This window comes from Fringilla coelebs (genome assembly GCF_963513975.1).
Source record: "Fringilla coelebs genome assembly, chromosome: Z".
NCBI classification, from domain to species: Eukaryota; Metazoa; Chordata; class Aves; order Passeriformes; family Fringillidae; genus Fringilla; species Fringilla coelebs.
In genome coordinates, this window is record NC_140031.1 from 83,146,443 (window position 1) to 83,166,279 (window position 19,837).

Consider the following 19,837-nt stretch of genomic DNA (forward strand, 5'->3'; position numbering starts at 1 on the left):
ACTACTCCCTGGGTTTGCCCTTGTGCTGCACCTCAGCTGCACAGCACAGCGACACCCAGCCCTGGGGACACCCAGCCCTGGGGACACCCAGCCCTGGGGACACCAGGGCTCCCAAACCTCGCTGAACTCAGCCACACTCCCAGGACATTCCAGCCTCAGGAAGGTTGAAAAAGGTTGTCCATCAATAATTGTGCTGGTATTTTTTCATATTTTACTGATCTGTATAAACATTCGTCCTTTAGCCTTCTGACATTCTCCCATCAGTCAAGAGACAACACTGAAAGAAAACCAGTTTATTTTCCTCACCTGGGGATGCAAGGAAGGCACTAAGATGTATAATATTCTTTGTCTGCCATATCTTACTGTTTCAACTTTTTTTTTTCTCTTCTACACAGCAATCCAGCATTTAATTTCTGCACAGGACTGTATGGTGACCAGCACAACACTGCTCACAGAAGAGGCAGTGAATCACTGTTTCATAGAACACATCTACAATTTTCTTTTGTCATCTTTTCAATTTCATCCCTAAAGTATATTTTTCTTTTTCTTCCTTCCCACACTCAAATGCAAGAACTAAGGCAATTCTCTCATTTATTACACTGCAGTTATTCCCAAGGAATGTCTGTACCCAAATGCAAAATCAAGTATCAGCCAAAATGCAATTTAACCACGGTTAGGAATTCAGGAGGGCCACAGACACTGCACCCTGAATATTTCTGGATAACCTGAGCTCATCTATTTTACAGAACCACTGTACTCTGTGGAACAGAGGATACCCATAAGGAGGTTTCCCTGCAAATGCTACAGTTTTGCTGTGTTATTTTCTTTTTGCCTGTTCTCAGGCCTATATATTGCTGTGCTTACCACTAACCCATAATGCAACAATGATCATCATGTAAAAGTGTTATCAGACAGCACAATTTTCCTTTCCATTAAATTATTCCAAATATCTCCAGTTGTATTCCTTTGTATTACAGTAACTGCACTGTTTCTTTGTTAAGACCCTTCAAATACCTCTAAGCTTTCTGTTCTCCCTTAATCATCAATTTAACCAAAAAAAAAGGTCTTTTAGTCTTGCTTCTTAAGTGATCCATTATTCTGTCTCATGAAAACTTTGGGTTTCCTCTGCACTGGCTGCAATTTATCATCACCTTTCTGATAATCTGGGCCTTACTGCCTCTACCTTATAACAAAATTAAACAAAGGCTGGGGAGGCTGCTGAAGCTCAGGCTTCACTCAGAGGAGAAAGCTGCATTTCAGGGCACCTCAAACAACTCTTAAAAGTCATGAGGTTTGTCAGGAGATGGTTAATAAACACTCTCAAGTTCCTCACTGCAGCTCTGATGGCCCACAGGACACTGTAAGGGTGACCTAAGGAGTGAAAACCCGCTTGGTCTGTGGGTACAGACCCGTGGGGAAAGGGAAATTCACTGTGCTTTACTGCAAACAGCCCTGCTGAACAGCGTCCCCAGAATGGGGTGAAAAGCACCCTTTTCAGTGCTTTTTCAGTGCTCCTGTTCCCCCTCACTCCATGCCAGGAACACTGCATGTAGAATTTGGTGTCTCCCCTGCAGAAATCATGCACTAAGCAAACAGGTAACTTGGAACAGACACATTCAAATAACTCTGACAATCTGGGCACCATTACAGGGGGACTGATTCCATTCAAATCCAAGGTAACCTCACAAAGATACACACTGTGTTATAAATTAGAAGCTTTTAAAATACAGTAAAAATTGTTGACATGAAGCAGGATTAACAGTCTTGCACTCACACACAGAAGACTCTCACAAGCTGATCCAGTGCTATTTTTGAAGCCTACTCTTGAGAGGACAGCAATGATAGCCACAACTTCTCTGGCGCTGGAGGAATAACCTCAGAGCTGACAGAGATGCCAAACAATAGCTTCAACCAGCAGTTTATCAAACTGTCCTGAAAATGGATGCAGAAAAGATCACAGAGATCTAACACTGACAGCAATTCAGCCCTGTTTGCGTTACTGAAATTGTTTCCAACAGAGACCCACGGCCAGCAGCCACTAACCACTTTTAGTTAAAAGCATTTCAAATTAAAAAAAAATAAGAGTGTCTAAATGCAACATACATTTATCACTCCTTTCAAATTGTAATTCCCACCTTTATCTCTGTAGCATAGGGAGCAGACTTTGGTTTGGGAGAAATGAGGTATTTAATTTTAAGATTATTAAGTCCCCTTATTATGACTTCATATTAATCAGCTTAACGGGGAACAGTTTGCTCAAATCAGCATTTAGCATTGCAAACCTAAAAATATCTGTGATGCAGACTCTTTAAAAGATTAAAAGTGTAGTATAAGCAAGAAGTGCATGATATGACCATAGTAAGAAAAAAAAAAGTAAAAATTCAAGGTATATGTGAGCTGGAGTCATAGGATTATTGTATGGGGAACATGTATTTGAAATATATTCACTAATAGTATACCAATAGTAACTAACTTCCTGGGCATATGTAACAGGTATTCATTTCATACAAGTAAAAGCAATTATCTGATTGCTTCTCCCGTGTTTTGCTGCTTTGGAATGTGGTTGGAGGTTATTTATCCAACATGTGATTGTTTCATTGGATTCTGGTGAATTGTTTTAACTTAATGACCAATCGCAGTCTATCTGTGTTGGACTCTGGAGAGTCATGAGTTTTTCATTAGTATCCTGTTAAGCCTTCTGTAAGTATCCTCTCTCTATTCTATAGTATAGTTTAGTATAGATTAATATGATATGATATGATATGATATGATATGATATGATATGATATAATATAATAATACATTAGCCTTCTAAGAACATGGAGTCAGATTCATCTTTCCTTCCTGCCACGGGGGACCCTGAAAATACCACAGTAAGGTTTGATTATTGCTCTTCCTCCTTAGGTAAACAGCTCCCCTTTAATCTGTTTTGTACATCTAATGGCCAATTGTTATGATAATTCCTTCGGTGATTGTGCTTTGGTTGAAAAAAAAAGTGTTTATTGAGGGAAGGGTACAAATAAGATAAACATTTATGGGTTGAGCCTGGGTAAATATTTATCTTCTGAAACACACTGAAAACACGGGCAAGAAAACAGCAAGAAACATCAGGTTGTCCCTGCAGGACACATTTCTAAAAGTGCAAATGGCATGTTTACTCTGTAGTGGTTGTAAAACCTGCTCAAACATGGGTCACTGACCCTCCTTTGCCACACTCCAAGGCAATAAAAGTCTCCCCTTTAAAAAAGGGAGGGTGCTGCCATTTCTATTTCCCCCTGCTGACAGAAGGAAATGCCTGTGGTGCAAATTCTGCTGGGTGATTTGATGATTCCCCCCCAAGCACCAGCTCTGCCACCAAGGTGATTCTGCACCAGGCACTGCTGAGACAAAACTCAACGCCAAAATTCCAAATTCCCTGTCTGAGGTTCCTCTGCAGCCAGCTTCTGAGTGCTGCCCAGACCTGCTCACCCACTCCACCTCCAGCCACCCTTCTGCTCCCACAGAGAGCAAAGTGGGGAGTGGGGAGCATTCCTGCCTGCTGAGGTGTCAGGGGCTGGACCTGCACACACTGAGAACACCAACCAGTCCTTGTGGAGCAATCCTCTCTGCATGTCAACTGCAACACTGCTCCTGCCTCCCTAACCACTCCCTCAGGGACAGAATCACAGCTGAACTGGGACCCCCAGGGTAACACCTAACCCCACTGCAAAAACACTGATCTAATCCCAGAGGGGTTGTACCTGGGCTAAGCCACATACAGTGGTTTGATTCTGGTGGTTTGGTGGTTCTGGGTTTGGTGGTTTGAGGCAATGGGACCTTGAGAAGGGCCAGGTTAACAATTCCCAGCCTGAATTATGCTATCAGATATGACTCATTAGCAGGCTTTCAAAAAAAAAAAAAAAAAAATAGGAGTAATTCAGACCAGGAGAAGAGACAGTGATGTCCTTGACCACAAGAGCTCCCATCAGGATGCTTTGCCTTGCAGACCATTGTTCTGCCTTCATTTCCTTCTGTCTTCTCCAGAGGTTTCTGGTGCACAGCCTTTGCACAATACAATTCCTGCAGGGGCTGACCCGAATGTAAAAAATATTCCCAAGAATGCTTAAAATGACTGAGACCTCAGCCATCTCTGTACACTTCAGAGTCCCCTTGTACAGCACAGCTCCTCAGAGAACGACTTCACTGAAGTATGAAGGGTCTGGAGGACGCAATGCTTGTCACATTCACCCATTTTTCCTGCAGCTAACACTGAGTAACAAGCACATTCCTTCAGTGAAGCCATGAGAGTGTTCCACTGGGATCCCTTCATGGAATGGAATGGCACTGACCCTCACTGTGAGCACGTGGGACATGCACATCTGGAATTAACAGAGCTGGAAAGGGTTCTGTAGTAGGAACTGAAATGGCAGCACCCACTGGGGGGGAGCACAAAGAAATCCATGAAACCCACTCACTCCACGCTCTTGAACATGCAATCTGCTTTGCTGGGAGCTCTCTTCAGGCTCCATGCTCACCAGCTGTGCTTCAGAATCAGCTCCCCAGAGTTTGCTTTTGATTCTTTACTGGAAACAGACCCTGTCTCTCAGGGACACTGCCATCTCCTCCAAGTCCTACAGGTCTTCAGCACTTACTCAGTGCTTCAGGTGCTCTCCAGAGTGCTCTGCACAGCCCAGGCTTTTACCAGGGGAAGCAAATCCATCACATCAGAAGTGTGTGCTTAGAGCCTTCCCCCCTCATTTACCCTTTTAGGGAGTCTGCTGGAGCATTTCTCCCCTCCTGCGGCTTCTTTCCAACATCTGACTCACTGAACACATCTTCATGCTGCAGTGGCTGCTGTTCAGACAATCTGCACTGTCACCTCATCCCAAAAACCACAGGAAAATCCAGGGTTCCTGCATGACTCCACCTAAAAGTGAGCTGAAGGCTGAGAAAGGCTAGCAGCTCTACAGCAGGGAGGGACATCTGAAGAAATAAGTACATACAGAAAATAAAACCAAACAAACCAAAGCAAAAATCCCACAGGGCAGCAGCAGAGCAGTTCCAGGATATTGTGAAACGCAGATATATTCCTAGAAACAGTACTGTGTACTCCCGAAATGAGTTAAACCATTAAAAAGTGAATTATCTAATTCCTGGGCCGTTGTTTGGACAAAGAAACCCAATAATTTTATCATGTGAATGTGGTACACTTCAGAGGATGGGTAAAGTGGTGCATACTCCTCTTTTCACAACTTTCCTTATGGCTGGACTTCTCTATCTGTTCCCTGAAACACACAAGCCCTTCTAAGAGCCAAGCATTGCAGGGCTTGAGAAATTGTATAAAAACTGGGTTTCAGATTTTCAAACACAGGAGAACATTATGCTGTACCCTCCAAAAAACTTCAACTTTGCTCTCATTCTACCCACCTATTCCTTTACTAAAAAAAACCTGTCAAAACCTCTAAGTAGAGCAGTGAAATAAAAGAACATGAAGTACTCCACAAGTGCCATTGGCACATTAATCTGCTTCAACTAAGAATTGTCAGTGTCTCATCTCCCATCAGTGATTCCTATTAAAATGTGGACCTGAGGTCCAAACTGGAGAATTTATAAGCAAACCCACATTCACTTGCAAACAGGCTAGCAGCAGCCAAGTGGTTCCACTTGCACCTGTGATTTTAGAGCAGCATGTGGAATGCAAAGCTTTGGTTTACAGGCAAGCAACAACTCAAGGCAGAAGGGTCTATTGCAGCAGCCCTTCTTCCTGAATCCAAACACTAAATCATGAGTACTGCACATGTTTGCCTGCCAGCATCAGCAGTCCAAAGCATGTGCTTCAATACCCTACCCAGACATTTCTCCTATCAGCACATCACTGATCACAAAGCAAGATTTCACCACATCTGATTTTTATAAACCCACATCCCTTTAATAGGTCAGCCTCAGTCCTGCTAAGTAGAAAACATTTCTAAACAAACATGCAAACCCAGTGGAGGCACACTGAGACAGAATGATGTTGTTCAGAAAACAATAAATTAGTGTAATGATGGGTGTACCTTCTTGTGGAAAACACTGCAGAGGCCTCTCTCTAAATCTGGCAGCTTACAGAGAAGATTTTGAATCTGACCAAACACGCTGGATTCTGACAGCAGAATTTCAGACACAGCATCCAGCCGGGCATTTATTTCACTGCAAAAGAAGGAGATCAATAATTAAAACTTGTGTTTTTCTGAGGGGAAGGGGGAGGCAGTGAACATCTTCCTGAGGTTTGTTTTGGGTTGTTTTGTTTTGGTCTTTGACTAATGCCTCACAAGTAGCAGAAGAATTGAGGAATGCAGAGATTTTGGGATTTCATTCCAAATGCAAGCCAGATCCTGGCCATGTGCTCGCTCTGCCCTGTCAGTGCTCACAAGACACACCTCAGTGCCCAATTCTGCACGTGTTCCTGCTGGCAGCAACACTGAAACCCTGAATATTGCACCCCACATGTACAGCAGGAGCAGAGGGTGGGCACAGGGGTTGAGCTCACACTGCACCCCAAGTACCACCCTTCACCCCTCACCAGACTGCCCCTGTCTGCTCCTGACCAGTGACTGCTAATTACCTGGATCAACACTGCACTGGTTTTTCTACCTTTTGTTTTGCTAAAACCTGTGACATTTATCTCCCTATTTTGGGACTGAAGTCACAGAAACATCCTCCTGAAGTGAGGAAACCCTTTTTTAAGGAGAAGAGGTGATTCCATAGCTCTTGGCAGGTTCCTTACAATCATTTTGTAAAAAGCAAAGGGCTGCAGAAATGGACAACTATCACCAAGTTTCACCCAAGTTTTCAGAGTCTCCTCTGTATCCTTCCAAGACACCCCTGGACTGGCTGCAGATTGCAGAGGTAACTCCATTTCTGCTTTCTGTGCAACCAAACTGCCTTCCTGCTGCTTCTCAGGGAAGTGCTGAGAGTGGGGCTCAGTGGCTGTACCCAAAGCCCACCCCCCCAGGCAGTTTGGGGAGAAATCAGTCCTTTGATGCACACACTCCACATCCCAGACCAGTGTGTGCAAAGGCAGCCCAGCCCACCTCCTCAGGGACCAGCGAGATGCTCAGGGCTCAGCCAGCACAGAGGCATTGCAACTAAGAATGCAAGCAAAATTTAACATTTTTGGAAGACTACCTGCCTTGCCTGTGGCTTTTACTGCAGAGGTTTCAGGCCAGTTGCCAGTGTGGCTGCTCATAATTAGTGTCCATGAGGAAATCAAAGAAATCAGGCACCTCCAGAGGCTGCAGACATTACACCAGCCCAGCAGTCAGAGGCCTCTGGCCCCGAGGACAGCTGAGTCCAAGAGTCCTTGAAATTTTATTGCACTTCATGTGAAAGGGGAAATCATGCCTGGGTGTGCTCTCAGCTACACACAAGTCTAACAGCACATTTTACAAATCTCCCCCGTTCCTGTGGAAGCAGCTCCCACAGGCAGCAGGGCCACAGGAGGAACCCGAGCAGGGCTGACAGCAGTGGCAGAGCACTGTGGCATTGTGTGGCATTGTGGCATTGTGTGGCATTGTGTGCTCTGCCAGTGGCTGACTGCAGAGCCACAGAACACCCTGAGCACACAATGCCACCAAACAGCCACACTGTGCTGCTGTGAGGGCCCCCAGGACGAGGGGAGAGATGAGAATCTGACTGTATGTTCTCAGAAGGCTGATTTATTATTGCATGATATTGTATTAAAAGAAATTATATACTACAACTATACTAAAGAAAGAGAAAGGAGACATCAGAAGGCTGGAAAAGAATGATAATGAAAGCTGGTGACTGACTCAGAGAGCCCGACACAGCTGATGGGGATTGGTCATTAATTAAAATCAACTCACATGGAGCCAGTCAAACATGCACCTGTTGGTAAACCATCCTCAGCCACATTCTGAGGCAATCAGATAATTATTGTTTTCATTCTTTTCTGATGCCTCTCAGCCTCCCAGGAGAAGATCCTGGGCAAAGAGGATGTTCCAGAAAATATCGTGGTGACACTGCAGTGACGTTCTGAGGGGTCAGTGTCACACCCACAACCCCATTTTCATGGAGCATTACTGATGTGTGCTCTACATGAAACCCTGGAACACCTCTCCTCCACAGGAGGGAGTACTGAACTGTTAAAACATACACACATGTACCTTGAAGAACATAAAAACCTCTTTTTTTCACTATTAAAGGCACTGTAAGCAGCAGAACTCTCTTATTTAATTTAAACAGCACTATTACTATGTGGCCAGCTGGAAACTGGCAGTAGTAATATGTTAAATAGATGCAGATATTTGAAAAACTCCTCCCTCCAAAGCTTAATCTGCACTTTAATCATCCTCACATATGGCTGTGTTAGGGGAGCTCCAGTAATCTAAAACTAAGCATCCATACAGGTTTCCTGCTTTAATCCCACAAATAAGAAAGGGTCAGGAAAATGGCAATCAGTACCAAGTGACCCAATTTTTTTCCACCTGTAAAGAAAACCTAGTGGGATTTCTATCTCAAAATTCAGAAAGTACAGCTAGGAATTGTCTAAAACACCACATACCCATCAGGAAGGAAGGACTGGGACGAGATACCATAAAACAGGCGATGAATTTCAAAGTATGCCTTTAAAGGTCAAATATTTAGATATTTAAAATACAAATATTTAAATCAACAAACATTTTATTGAGTGCCAGCGTATAAATATATGTCTTGCACTGATCAGCTGCTAAGCCATCTCAGAAGGAATTTGTTCTGCACTGCACAGTCTGGGGCTGCCAATCTCTTCATGGTCTGGAAAAGAATTCCAGCACCAGAAAACCTGGATCTAACATCATGCAAAGAAACCCAACAGCCAGCTGAACTGGCTACTGCTTAATGCTGCATTTAGGTGCAGTATTAGCCTGTTCTTTCTCATCTGTATAAACCATGTCAGCAATCTGAGCTTTATCCAATTTTCCAAGCAATCTTCTGTGGAATAATGTAACATAATTCAGTTGACTAAAAGCAATACTCTTACTTCTGCCATACCCTCCATCTAAGAATAGCAGCATTAATACAATACTAAAATCACTTTTCAGTGTATTTAAACATAACAAAATCTAACTGCAGAATTGTTATTGCAGTCATTTAAAAAAACTACTTGAAGTGAAATAATCAGATACTCCCCTACATTATTCTGCTGCCAAATAGTGAACAATACAAAAAATTAGAAAATGCGAAGAAGATGTTTGAATCCTGAACTAAAAATTATTTTGACAAAGCAGAAGGCTGCAGACACAAAAGCACTGCACTGAATTAACATCTGAGCAGCCTAAACAGGATTGCTGGTGTGGTAACAGAGATCTGCTGGTCCCTCCTGCAGCAACACAAACCTGGCATTTTTAGATGTGACAATATATCTTTACATTTAAAGAAAGTGAAATTGATAATGTAACTGCTATATAAGAACTAAGGACATTTTCATTCGTGTAAGGTATTATTTAAATACAAGATAGAGAAATATAAATTTGTCAGAAATCTCTTAACCTATGCTAAATGCACACAGTAGGAATTCATTCATCATGCCAAGGACATAATTCAAGAACAGTGTATACAATTATTTTATTAAATCCATTCTAGGACACCAGTGATGTGCAGAACTGTCAGTCACAGGAATTCAACCCCTTAAAAAACTATAATTAAGGGTATGAAACAACAACCATTACTTTCCATGGACTATGGCATCTAAATCAAAGCCTAACAGCCTCCTAACTGCAGCAGTGTAGGAATGAAAATGTATCATTTAAATTACTCACTTATGTATTAAGGGGCTTTTCCCTACCTCCCCTCAGACCAGGCTGACAAAAGAAGACTCTGGATGAGCTGATTAGGTTAAAGACCACGTTAAATGGTACAGTGTCCCCTGCTTGAGACCACTCCCTTTCATGACAGGCAGTAATGCCACCAAAGCCCAGGCAGAATTGCCACTGTGCAGTCCATAAACTCAGGGTGTCTTTCGGAGAGGAACAGGGGGTTTGTCTTTCCAGACCAGCTGTGGGTCTGCTGGTGGGTAAAACCAGCACTGGGAGAGGAAGAAACAATGGGAAGGATCCCACTGAATCATGAATGGAAAAAGAGATTTGCCTTTACAAATGAACTGTAGGTTGGCCGATCAATGAAATTAGACATTGAAAGATGAAAGAAACAATGGGGAAGAAAAACCCCTAAATTCCACCAGAATTAAACATGAAAAGGGAGGGTTGTACATTAGAGGGGAATCTCTGGGATCAGGTGCTCTGGGAAGTCTGAACCTCTCAAGTCCCTCAGAAATGGGGAAAGAGAGAAGGGGAATGTGGCTGGAAATTGGGATAAAAAGGAGGCTGCATCCTCCAAAACTGTGAGAGACCCCAGGGGATGCCCCATGGCCTCTGCCTTGACTGGAATAAAGTCAAAGGGCTCCTCTGTCTCCTTTTGGGACACAAACCTCTGGTGTTTGTGGGTTGATTTTCCTGACACTTCCAAAGAACAAGCAGGTCCAGGCCCGGGGGCCAGGGGATGAAGTCCCCAGCACCGAGAGGCACAGGCTGCAGGGCCAGCCAAGGCTGTGGCAGTGCCAGCCAAGGCTGCTGAGGCTGGAGCAGGGGCAGGGATGCCCTTTTCCAGGACCAGCATCCGTGCTGAGCCTGCTGGAGACCAGCAGAGCACAGCAGCAGGGTCAGGGAGCAGCAGCCCTGGAGCCTTCTCCATTCAGGTCTGAACAGCCTGCCTGCCCTGCCTGCTTGGCACAGAGAGCCAGGAGCTCCTCTGCAAGGCAGGAGGTGCCACCATGAACAGGTCCCTGCAGGCAGGGGGGCCAGGTGTGACACCCCCAGCTGCATGGGAACTGAGCCAGGGACCCCTCTCTGCCCTTCCTCCTCTCCCCCTCTCTCTCCACTCTGGTCAAGCCCACTGCTGTGTGCCCATCCCACTCAGGACTCACAGACCAATTTCCCTGCCCAGCGTGTAATGAAGATTACTAATGAAGATTACTAATTACTAATGAAGATTTGTGCCCTTCTGTGGACCCCCGACCTCTGTCCTTCCCCTCACCTCGAGCCCCTGCCCATCCTGGGTGCTCTGGGATACCCCCTTAACCTCTGCCTTTTTGCCCAAGTGCTGGCTGAGCTAGAAACTGGCTCAGCTATGGGATGATTTTGTTAAATTTTGGTGTGACTGCTGGAATTTTATCCATTAGCACCAATGAAATAGTACAAACAAGGGTAGTTGTAAACAGTGCAGTGATATCTAAGTGAAACCTAGAAAAATTAAGCATCCTCCTGCATCCATTCATTGTTTTTTAAGTATTTTACTCCCAAAACTCCTGATGTCTCCTGCCTCTCCAGAGAGGTCCAACAGGAGAGGACAATCTCCCTGAATGGATCTGAAATACTGAGCAGCAGTACACAAGCACCCTAAACTTTAGCTTCACATCTGTTGAAAGAACGTCCAAAATATGCAAATGGCAATCAAACACTTTTGTTTATGTTCATACACAACGTATTTCAGCTATTTGTGCCTAAAAAGGGAACAATTAGCTACTTTAGCCAACATGAATGAATGCCTGATTGCTCCATTTACAAGGAATTAGACACAGCAAAGGGACCAAAACACAGCTAAGCAAAAATGAATCAATATAAGTGATGATGCTGCAATCTTTTTCTTTCCTACAACAATTTTGAGATCTCAGGCATATGCTGTAACCTGCATTTGTGCATTTTATACTGGCACTGATTCTATAAAACTGTTATTCTTAGGAGGAAAATTTAGCCCTGCTGTAGGATCAGTGGATTTTATTCACAAATAACTGCTGGGGAAAAAAAAAAATTCTTCTAATCCTGCTCTGGATGAAGATGGTATCAAATGGGAACCAGTTACAGTGTGAAATAAGATGGGACAAGGACATTTAGACACTTTGTTTTACTGCCCTGATATTTTAATGAGAAGAACAAGGACAAAGTCAAACTTGAATGACTTTCCTTTAGAATAATACTTTGTGTACAGAAGTATAAATAAAGCAGCACTCAATACATTCAAATTGAGATAATGCAGAACAAGACATTATTTAATATTACAAAACACAAATCATTGCCAATCTCACTGTAAAGGGACCCTCTCTTCCCAGTTCTACAGTATATATCCTCCAAGCAAGTCATGTTGCATTAGTAATGCGAATTTACACTTCCTCTTCTTCAGGAGCAGCTAAGGAACTGTCTGTAGTCCTGAACTCTGCAGTTCTGAATTTGCTACACTGACAGTCATTCTGAGCTCCTGTGGACAAAGCATATTCAGACTAACAGTAATTATCAATACCATCCTACAAGCCTTCAGTATTATGAAAGCATCACCTCATCCAGAACTGGAAGAAACAGGGGACAAAGTATGCTGAATCCCAGGGAGAAAATGAAAATACAGCTCTTGAGAGGTAATTAAAATTTTATGAAGCACAAGACAAAGGTTGACATGTTTTTGGCAACTGTCTAAACAGATACAATTTTCTCCTTTTTAGACAATTTACTCCTTTTCTCCTTCCTTAAACATCAGCTTTAACTAAAAAAAGATCAGGTGATCTTGGCTACAGATAAATGCAGGCACATCATATGTAACATCAAAAATCCAACAGAGACAAAAGAATACTAAAGAAAAACAATCCAGGCACTTGTGGGTCACTCAGTCTGCTTAAACTACCTCAAACACAAAAACCCTCAAAGATCTGTAGGCAACACCCCAAAGAGAGAGATTACTGTGCAGAGTGGTATGCTCCTACCAAACAGCCTTCCAGTTTATCTCACACACATCCCTAAGCTTTTAAAATTCTGCTCTGGAAATCCTTTAAACTCAAAGGAGGCACTTTGCAGCAGAGGCCAAGCACAGCCAGGCTCTCCCCAGGTCCACAGCAAGGTCCCTCCCTCCTCCCTGGCACCAGAAATCCCTTCTCCAGTTCTGAACTCCTTGTCCAACTCCAGCCAACCTTGACAAGGCTGTGCGCTTGATAAATCCAAAAAGCAGATTTCCAAGGAATTGTGCAAGGATCAACAGCTGAGCAAGGTACAGACACAAGTTAATGCCCAGCCAGGGAAAGCATGCAGTGTTTATTTGCTTATTTGTCTTTTTGCACTGCAGATGGGCAATCAGCACTCCTGACACCTGAGGAAGGGAAAGGTAAAGGAGATTCTGGAAGGGAAGGAGGGAGGCAATGGGCAGCCATGGATAACACAGAGACAGGGAAGTTCAGATTCTGCAGAGGTCAGGCTTCAGACTGGTCACGTGCAGGGCAGTGTCTGTACAGGACAACCTCCAAAATAAACAATACAACAAGAGATTAAAGCCAGAGCCAGGTTTGCTCAGCCAGCCCCATGTGAACCTTATTTTCCTCCTCCTCATGTAGGTACTGAAGAAGCAGTGACTTTGACATCAGCCTCAGGAGCTCTGTTTCCCATTAGGAAAGAAATTATTTGTAACTGCGGCACTGTGATAATTCACTTGTGGGAATTTTGGAAAGATTTTGAGATGGAATCTTTGAATTGTTTATGATGATGTGGTTTATTTTTCTTATCTTTTACATAGACAGGAAGGGTGGGTTCAGCTCACATCTTCACTGCATAGCTCAAAGGTCACAGGACCCTTAGTTACAAGGCCTTTTAAGGATTTATTGACCAACAAAACACTGACAACAAGGATATTTATGTTTTTGAACCAATCCTTAAATATTTTGTCTTATGGACCCATGCTACAGTGTAAGTTTTCTGAGCCACTCCTGTTATGGCACACAAACCTACAGCACTGCAATCTAAACTCCTTGTTTACCTCTGTAACTACTTTTATTTTTTCTGTATCTTAAACTCTAAAACTGTAAACTTTCCTTCACTTTGTTTAACATGTCCCTGCATTAAACTATAAATGCACATTCTCACTCCTAGCACCTGAGTTGGGGAGGCTTTTCCAAGGTCTCAGATCAAAACCTGTGTTTAATTCCAAGCTTTGGCTTACAGGCCCAAGTTCTGAGAGCTTATCTCATTATCTTTGTGTACCCAGGTGAGTAACTGAGGACACTACACACCTCTTGGTTAAACCTTTTTTCTGCCATTTCTTTTTTTTCCCAAATGTATACATCTTGTCTCTACATGTATTGCATCACTGATGATTTACAGAGTATCTTCAAGTTTGGCCAAATGAGTCTGTACACATTTCATCTTTATTCACCCTAATGTATGGTTCCTTCACAGGAAATTTAGTCATCATCCCAAGTGATTTTCAACTCTAAGGCATAAAGCAGTAATTACACCCTCTCACTTCTTGATACACCTACTCACTGACTGGAAAAGATGCAGTACAGGAGCCTTACTTCCTCTGAGAATGTCACTCCAGGAGGCACAGGTGAATTGCAATTACGGAATGTTCTCTGAGTGCATTTGTGTGCATTACTGGGAACAATATTGCCAGATGCCTGATGCACTAACTATGTAAAATTACAACTTGAGAGTTAGAAAGGGAGAAGTACACAGAGCAAAACAGCTTTTTTAGCCTCAAGTAGTACTGAGAAGCACCATCACCTCCAGCCACAGCAGCCTGAAAATGCCAAGCATCGCCCTCCAGAAGGAGGAAGGAGAGAGGGGTACGAGGAGGAAACAAAACCACGACCCTGTGAGGCTGGTTCTGCACTGAGGCAAGGCAGAAGTTAAACTAAATCAACAAGGAGGGCTTCAAGTGCTGGGGAAGCAGTTTCTGCCTGCAGTGCTGGGCAGGAGGAAGAGCTCCATTTTGCTGTGGAGGGGAGCCTGAGCTGCTGCCCCACGGGCGTGGTCACTCACTCGGCGTGGTCACTCACTCGGCGTGGCCAGCCCCGGAGGAGCCCAGCCAGCTCCTGCCCAGGGCCATCCTCAGTGCTCTGGCTCCCTCCACTGACAGCTGCACACACACACCCGGCATGTCTCCAGGGCAGGGAGGGAAATAAACTGATTTATTTACATTTATCCCTGCAAAGCAGCCCTGAAATTCCACCTAAATGCTTTTCATGACACAATGCCCTGGTTAACTCCCATGCTGTTTAGGATGGTTACATCAAAAGCCTCTGAAAGTGGGAAAGACACACGAAAGCTATTATCAGAAGAATTTAAAAAAAAAAGGGCCACTGAAATTAACTTATTAGAAAAAGGCAAATAAGAAAATTAAGCAGTGATGCTGAAGAAGTACAGTGCTTTAACATACTAGATTTAGTCAGGGAAAAAAATGCTTCTGAAGAAACAGTTGTAAATTACCAACAACAGCAAGATGCTAATTAAAACAATGGTATATCTCACTATTTAAACCTGTCAAAAAAAGTAATGACCATTAAAACTGCCTAATTTATTTTCAACAGTAAAACAGAGGGGAAAAATACTGTGGATAACCAAGTCAAAATGTCTGCTGTACGCTACAAGTGAAGGGAACAGAGTGACAGCTTCAGTGAACTCTACATTGACAATGCTCAGGAAGCAGACATCCAAATGAATGATCCAAAAACTCAAACTGTGGGCAAACTGTGGGCAGCCCATGGACTCAGCACTGCTATTCACCACACATTCAACCACAACACTCAAATCGAGTCTGCCAAGAGAAATCAGAAAAGATGGAGTCCATTTCAAAACTGAGACAAGTGAGCACCAGCATAGTGCTGCTACAAAACACAGCATTTCTAAAGCACAGGTCCAAAGACTGGAGTGGCCAAATAATCACCACCTTTCAGGATTAATAAAAAAGAACCCTCTCCTGTGCAATACATCGTATACAGGGGTAGCAAAGGCAGCCACAGCTACCTCAGAAGAAATTAAACACATTAGGGATGTAAATACTCGTGAAGCAAGGAAGACATCCAACATTCATTGGCAAGTTTAGGAACAAAACAACCTCCAGTCCCAGGCCATCCTCATTCACGGCCTGAAAAAGGGTACAGAATCAGAATGGTGCCCACTCTGATTCCTGCAGAGGAATTTCTAACTTGGTCCAAACCCATGACTATTTATCTGAGCCCAACAGAGCGGTGTAACTCCAGCAAACCCCAATATAACACCCATCACTGCCAATGTGCCATTTGCTGTGCAGACTCTGCTGTGCATCTCAGGTGTTCTGGACAAACAAATTCCCAGGGCATTCCCAGTGTCACAGCCAGAAAGCAGAGGGTCAGCACAAGGCACCACTCACCTCAGCTTCAGCAGGGGCTGGGTCACCCATTTCTTCAACCTTCGACGTCCAAACGGAGTTTTAGTGTGATCCAGCACCCAGAGCAGGCTTCCTTTTGTTTTCATGTCAGTCTGAAATAATGACAATAACGTCATTCTTTTTACCTGGTCTGTCAGTTTTGCAGTGGGAGGATCTTCACATTATTCAAAACATGCAGTGTTTGGGCTTTAGGATATGGCAACTGTACATTCATTATCGATTTTATTCATCAACAATGCCTTACATGAAGAACCTCCAGGAGCTGTAAAATCCTTAAGTATGTTTTTCCTGTGGCTAGAAAATGGTTTTTAGGAAATGACCAGGACAAACCAAACAGTTAAAATAAGTCTGTGCATAAAGCTCTGAGCAGGAGCACAATAACAAGCCCTACTGCAGACATCACTCAACTGCAGTTGCTGAAGAAATTAAACTTCAGGAAAGTTCTTTGTTAGTCAAATGCAGAACAGTTCCTAACTCATACTAAAAGCTAGTACAGATTAACTTCATTGATGCTTCTGAAAATATTATCTCCCTTCAGTCTGATTCCATTTAAAATAATTTAAGACTTATGGATCAAATTTGCAAACCTGATGAACTTCATTGGGAAAAGTATGTCAAACAGCCGTTGAAAATCTCAGCATTTATTAAAAATGTTACATTTGTCCTTACCTGATTCTGTAAAATTTCAAGATTTTTCATTGTTGTCCCATTAATTGTCATGTATTCTGTTTCACTGGACAACCGTTTGAAATTGCTGGGGAGAGGAATTTCAGATATTTTATCTTAATTTTGGGCATGGGAAGAACACTGAAACGCTCAGGTTTCTCACATTAGAGAACGCAACAGCTTCACAAATAAATTTTTAAAAGTCAAGCAAGAAATTAAAATCTCTTCAAATAAAGAACTGAACACTAGTAACTTCTTTTAACTTTCTGCTTGGGAAAATAAAATTTCAGATTGCCTTCCCCATTTCCTACAATGACTCTGACAAAGCTCTGAATAAAATCCAGCCCTCCTCTTATCTAACCCTTTTCCACTAAGTGGTTAATTTATTTAGTTTACAATTTAGCAATGACAGGACTACCAATTAATACTTCAAGAATGGAACAAATTTTTACCACAACTCATCATCAAAATATTGTATCAAAATACATATTTCTTTTTATAACTACTGCAAATTTAAACAGCTTGCAAGTGCAATTAAGGAAAACAGAAATAGGGGAGACTGAAACTATTTGATTTTGTTTCAATATGAAATAACCATGACCAAAATTACTTGACTATTTGATACTCCCTAGCAGAACTGGATGAGGCCGACCCAAAGGCTGTGTTGCTTTAGAGTCCCCATTTATAAAATACTGGTATTAGCTGTGCAGTCACATTAGGCCTGACAATCATTTCAGTCTCAGGCACACACGCAGCAGTCAGGACTGTGAAGTGCAATATCCTCACTAAACGCTTCTGACAAACCAAGTCATGATTGTCTGGGTTAATCATCCTGCTGACTGCCCTTTGCACAGAATCTAGGACACTCTTTGCTCTCCTAGACTAAGCAGAACCACTTGCTGGGAAAGATTTCAAACAGTTTTCTTGACTTTTTTGACCCACAAAAAGTTTTTCGGCGCATTCAATTTTAAACCCTCTGGAAAAGTACTTGAATGCTCTACCTTTTCCTGTTAGACACACAGCTGCATTGCTGCTACGCTAAAAACAAGAACAGAACCAAAACTTTCAGAAATATGAAATATTCAGAGACTAATCTTATATATTTATGTCATATGCAGGTGCTTGGGCCTGCTACCAAATTTTTTCCTAAATAATGGGTCAAATTAGAAGTATTTTCCACAGAATTGTAAAAAAAGCAGATTCAACTGAGGGCCCTCAAGAAGTTTAATGACAGCTTGGAAGTACAGCTGACTCAGAACTGTACCCATAGTCACAATTATTCTGCTTTGTGTGCTATTTCAGAAACCAAGGAAGTTGACCAGCAAGAAAACACTGGAGGCAAAACCAACAACACTTTCCAAATTATACAATATTGTAAGCAGCAAAACAATACTTCTATTATCCTCAGTCACAACTGCTGATGCTGACAAAAATTAATTAGGAATGATTTCTGCCTGGCTCCCGCTCCCTGCATGAAAAAACAAATCCCATCTGCTGCTCCAAAAGCACCTTTCTGCACCCAGGACCAAGGCAGTTCCAATGTGCCACTGCTCCAGCCCAGCTGGGTGAGAGCCAAGCCCTCCCACCTGCTCTCCAAAGCCAAGAGGATGCTCCTGGGTCTCCCTGTCACATCAGAGCCTCAGGACTGTGGGTTTTTCTGGTTCTGGTGCTGCCACAGCTCTCCTGGCTTTAGAGCAGCTAGCACAGGACACACTCTGTGCACGGCAGGGCTGCTCAGCAGTGCCTGGAGACAACTCACTCTGTGCCACTGCACAGTGGATTTACTCTTCTGTCACCGTGTATTTACAGTTCTTTCAGATCAGACAAGCTGAAGTTGTTTTCACAGCATAAATTATGTGTGTCTTACATTACCCAGGTGTTTTCTTTATCTGAGTTACTTCACCCTGCTATTAATGGTGGTAATTGAGAGTTTAGAGTACATGAGTAACAGCCAAGATCAACTGCAGGATATGCCCAACCAACAATTCCACATGTCACAGCACAGAACATGTTTTGCTTCCACCCACTCATCTTCCTTCAGCTTGGGATCCCAACTTGATAAAAATGTGAAAAAATTCTTTATAAGGTATTTAGAGACCAAATGGCAGGAGAAGGTTGTAGGTAACCATTAGGGCAGGGCTGGTTTTGCAGCAGAGGTCTCACACCAGCCTGGTGTGAAACGCTGGTGTGCTGCTGCCAGCCCTCCTGCACTGCTGACCTTCCAGAAATCACCTGGACAGCACCACGAGGCCAAAACTCCTCCTGCAGGTGACTCTGTGACCCCAGCTTCACAGCACAGCCCTGCAACTCCCTGAGCACCCCAGCAGCACAAAACCCAGTGGAAAGCAATGGAAACAGCTGGGAAGTCCATAGCAGGAGCCTGGCAAGGCAGGGTCAAGTCATCTCTGGGCTTAGAGGAAGGAGAAGAGTAAACAAACAGAAGCTTCCAGGGAGATTTAGGAATCTTACAGGGAACGCTCATGAGAATGAGGTTCCTGCCCACAAAATTACTTTTTCAGAGCAGGACCACACGATGATGAGTATGAAAAGGTTACTGTTCTGCTTCAGCACATCTCCAGACTTCAGTTATTATTGTAACTGGAGAAACTGAATCATCTGTGTCATTTTTTCAGTACTTAAGGGGTTTATAAAAAAGACTACAGCAACTTTCTACACAGGCAGTTAGGACAAGGGGGAACAGGTTTAAACTAAGGTAGGAGAGACTCAGTTTCATGAAGGAATTGTTCCCTGGCAGGGTGGGCAGCCCTGGCACAGGGTGCCCAGAGCAGTGGGGCTGCCCCTGGATCCCTGGCAGTGTCCCAGGCCAGGCTGGACACTGGGGGACAATGGAAGGTGTCCCTGCCACGGCAGGGGTGGCACAGGAGAAAACTGAAAGTCCCTTCTCATCCCAACCAGTCTGGGATTCTGTGATTTTGCCTCTCGGGAAGCTTGCAGTGGATGGTGGTTTTAATGTGCT

General features: G+C 43.4%; 1 protein-coding gene across 1 annotated transcript in view; it reads right to left on the reverse strand.

Moving 5' to 3' along the window:
• Window positions 1-19,837, reverse strand: part of MSH3 (mutS homolog 3) — a 90,948-nt gene that overhangs the window by 33,241 nt on the left and 37,870 nt on the right. The window contains exons 11-13 of the mRNA XM_084225980.1: window positions 16,864-16,948; window positions 16,177-16,286; window positions 6,036-6,168 (exon numbers count right to left, since the gene is read on the reverse strand). Coding sequence (XP_084082106.1) covers window positions 6,036-6,168; window positions 16,177-16,286; window positions 16,864-16,948 — 328 coding nt within the window. The remainder of the gene's footprint in view (window positions 1-6,035; window positions 6,169-16,176; window positions 16,287-16,863; window positions 16,949-19,837) is intronic.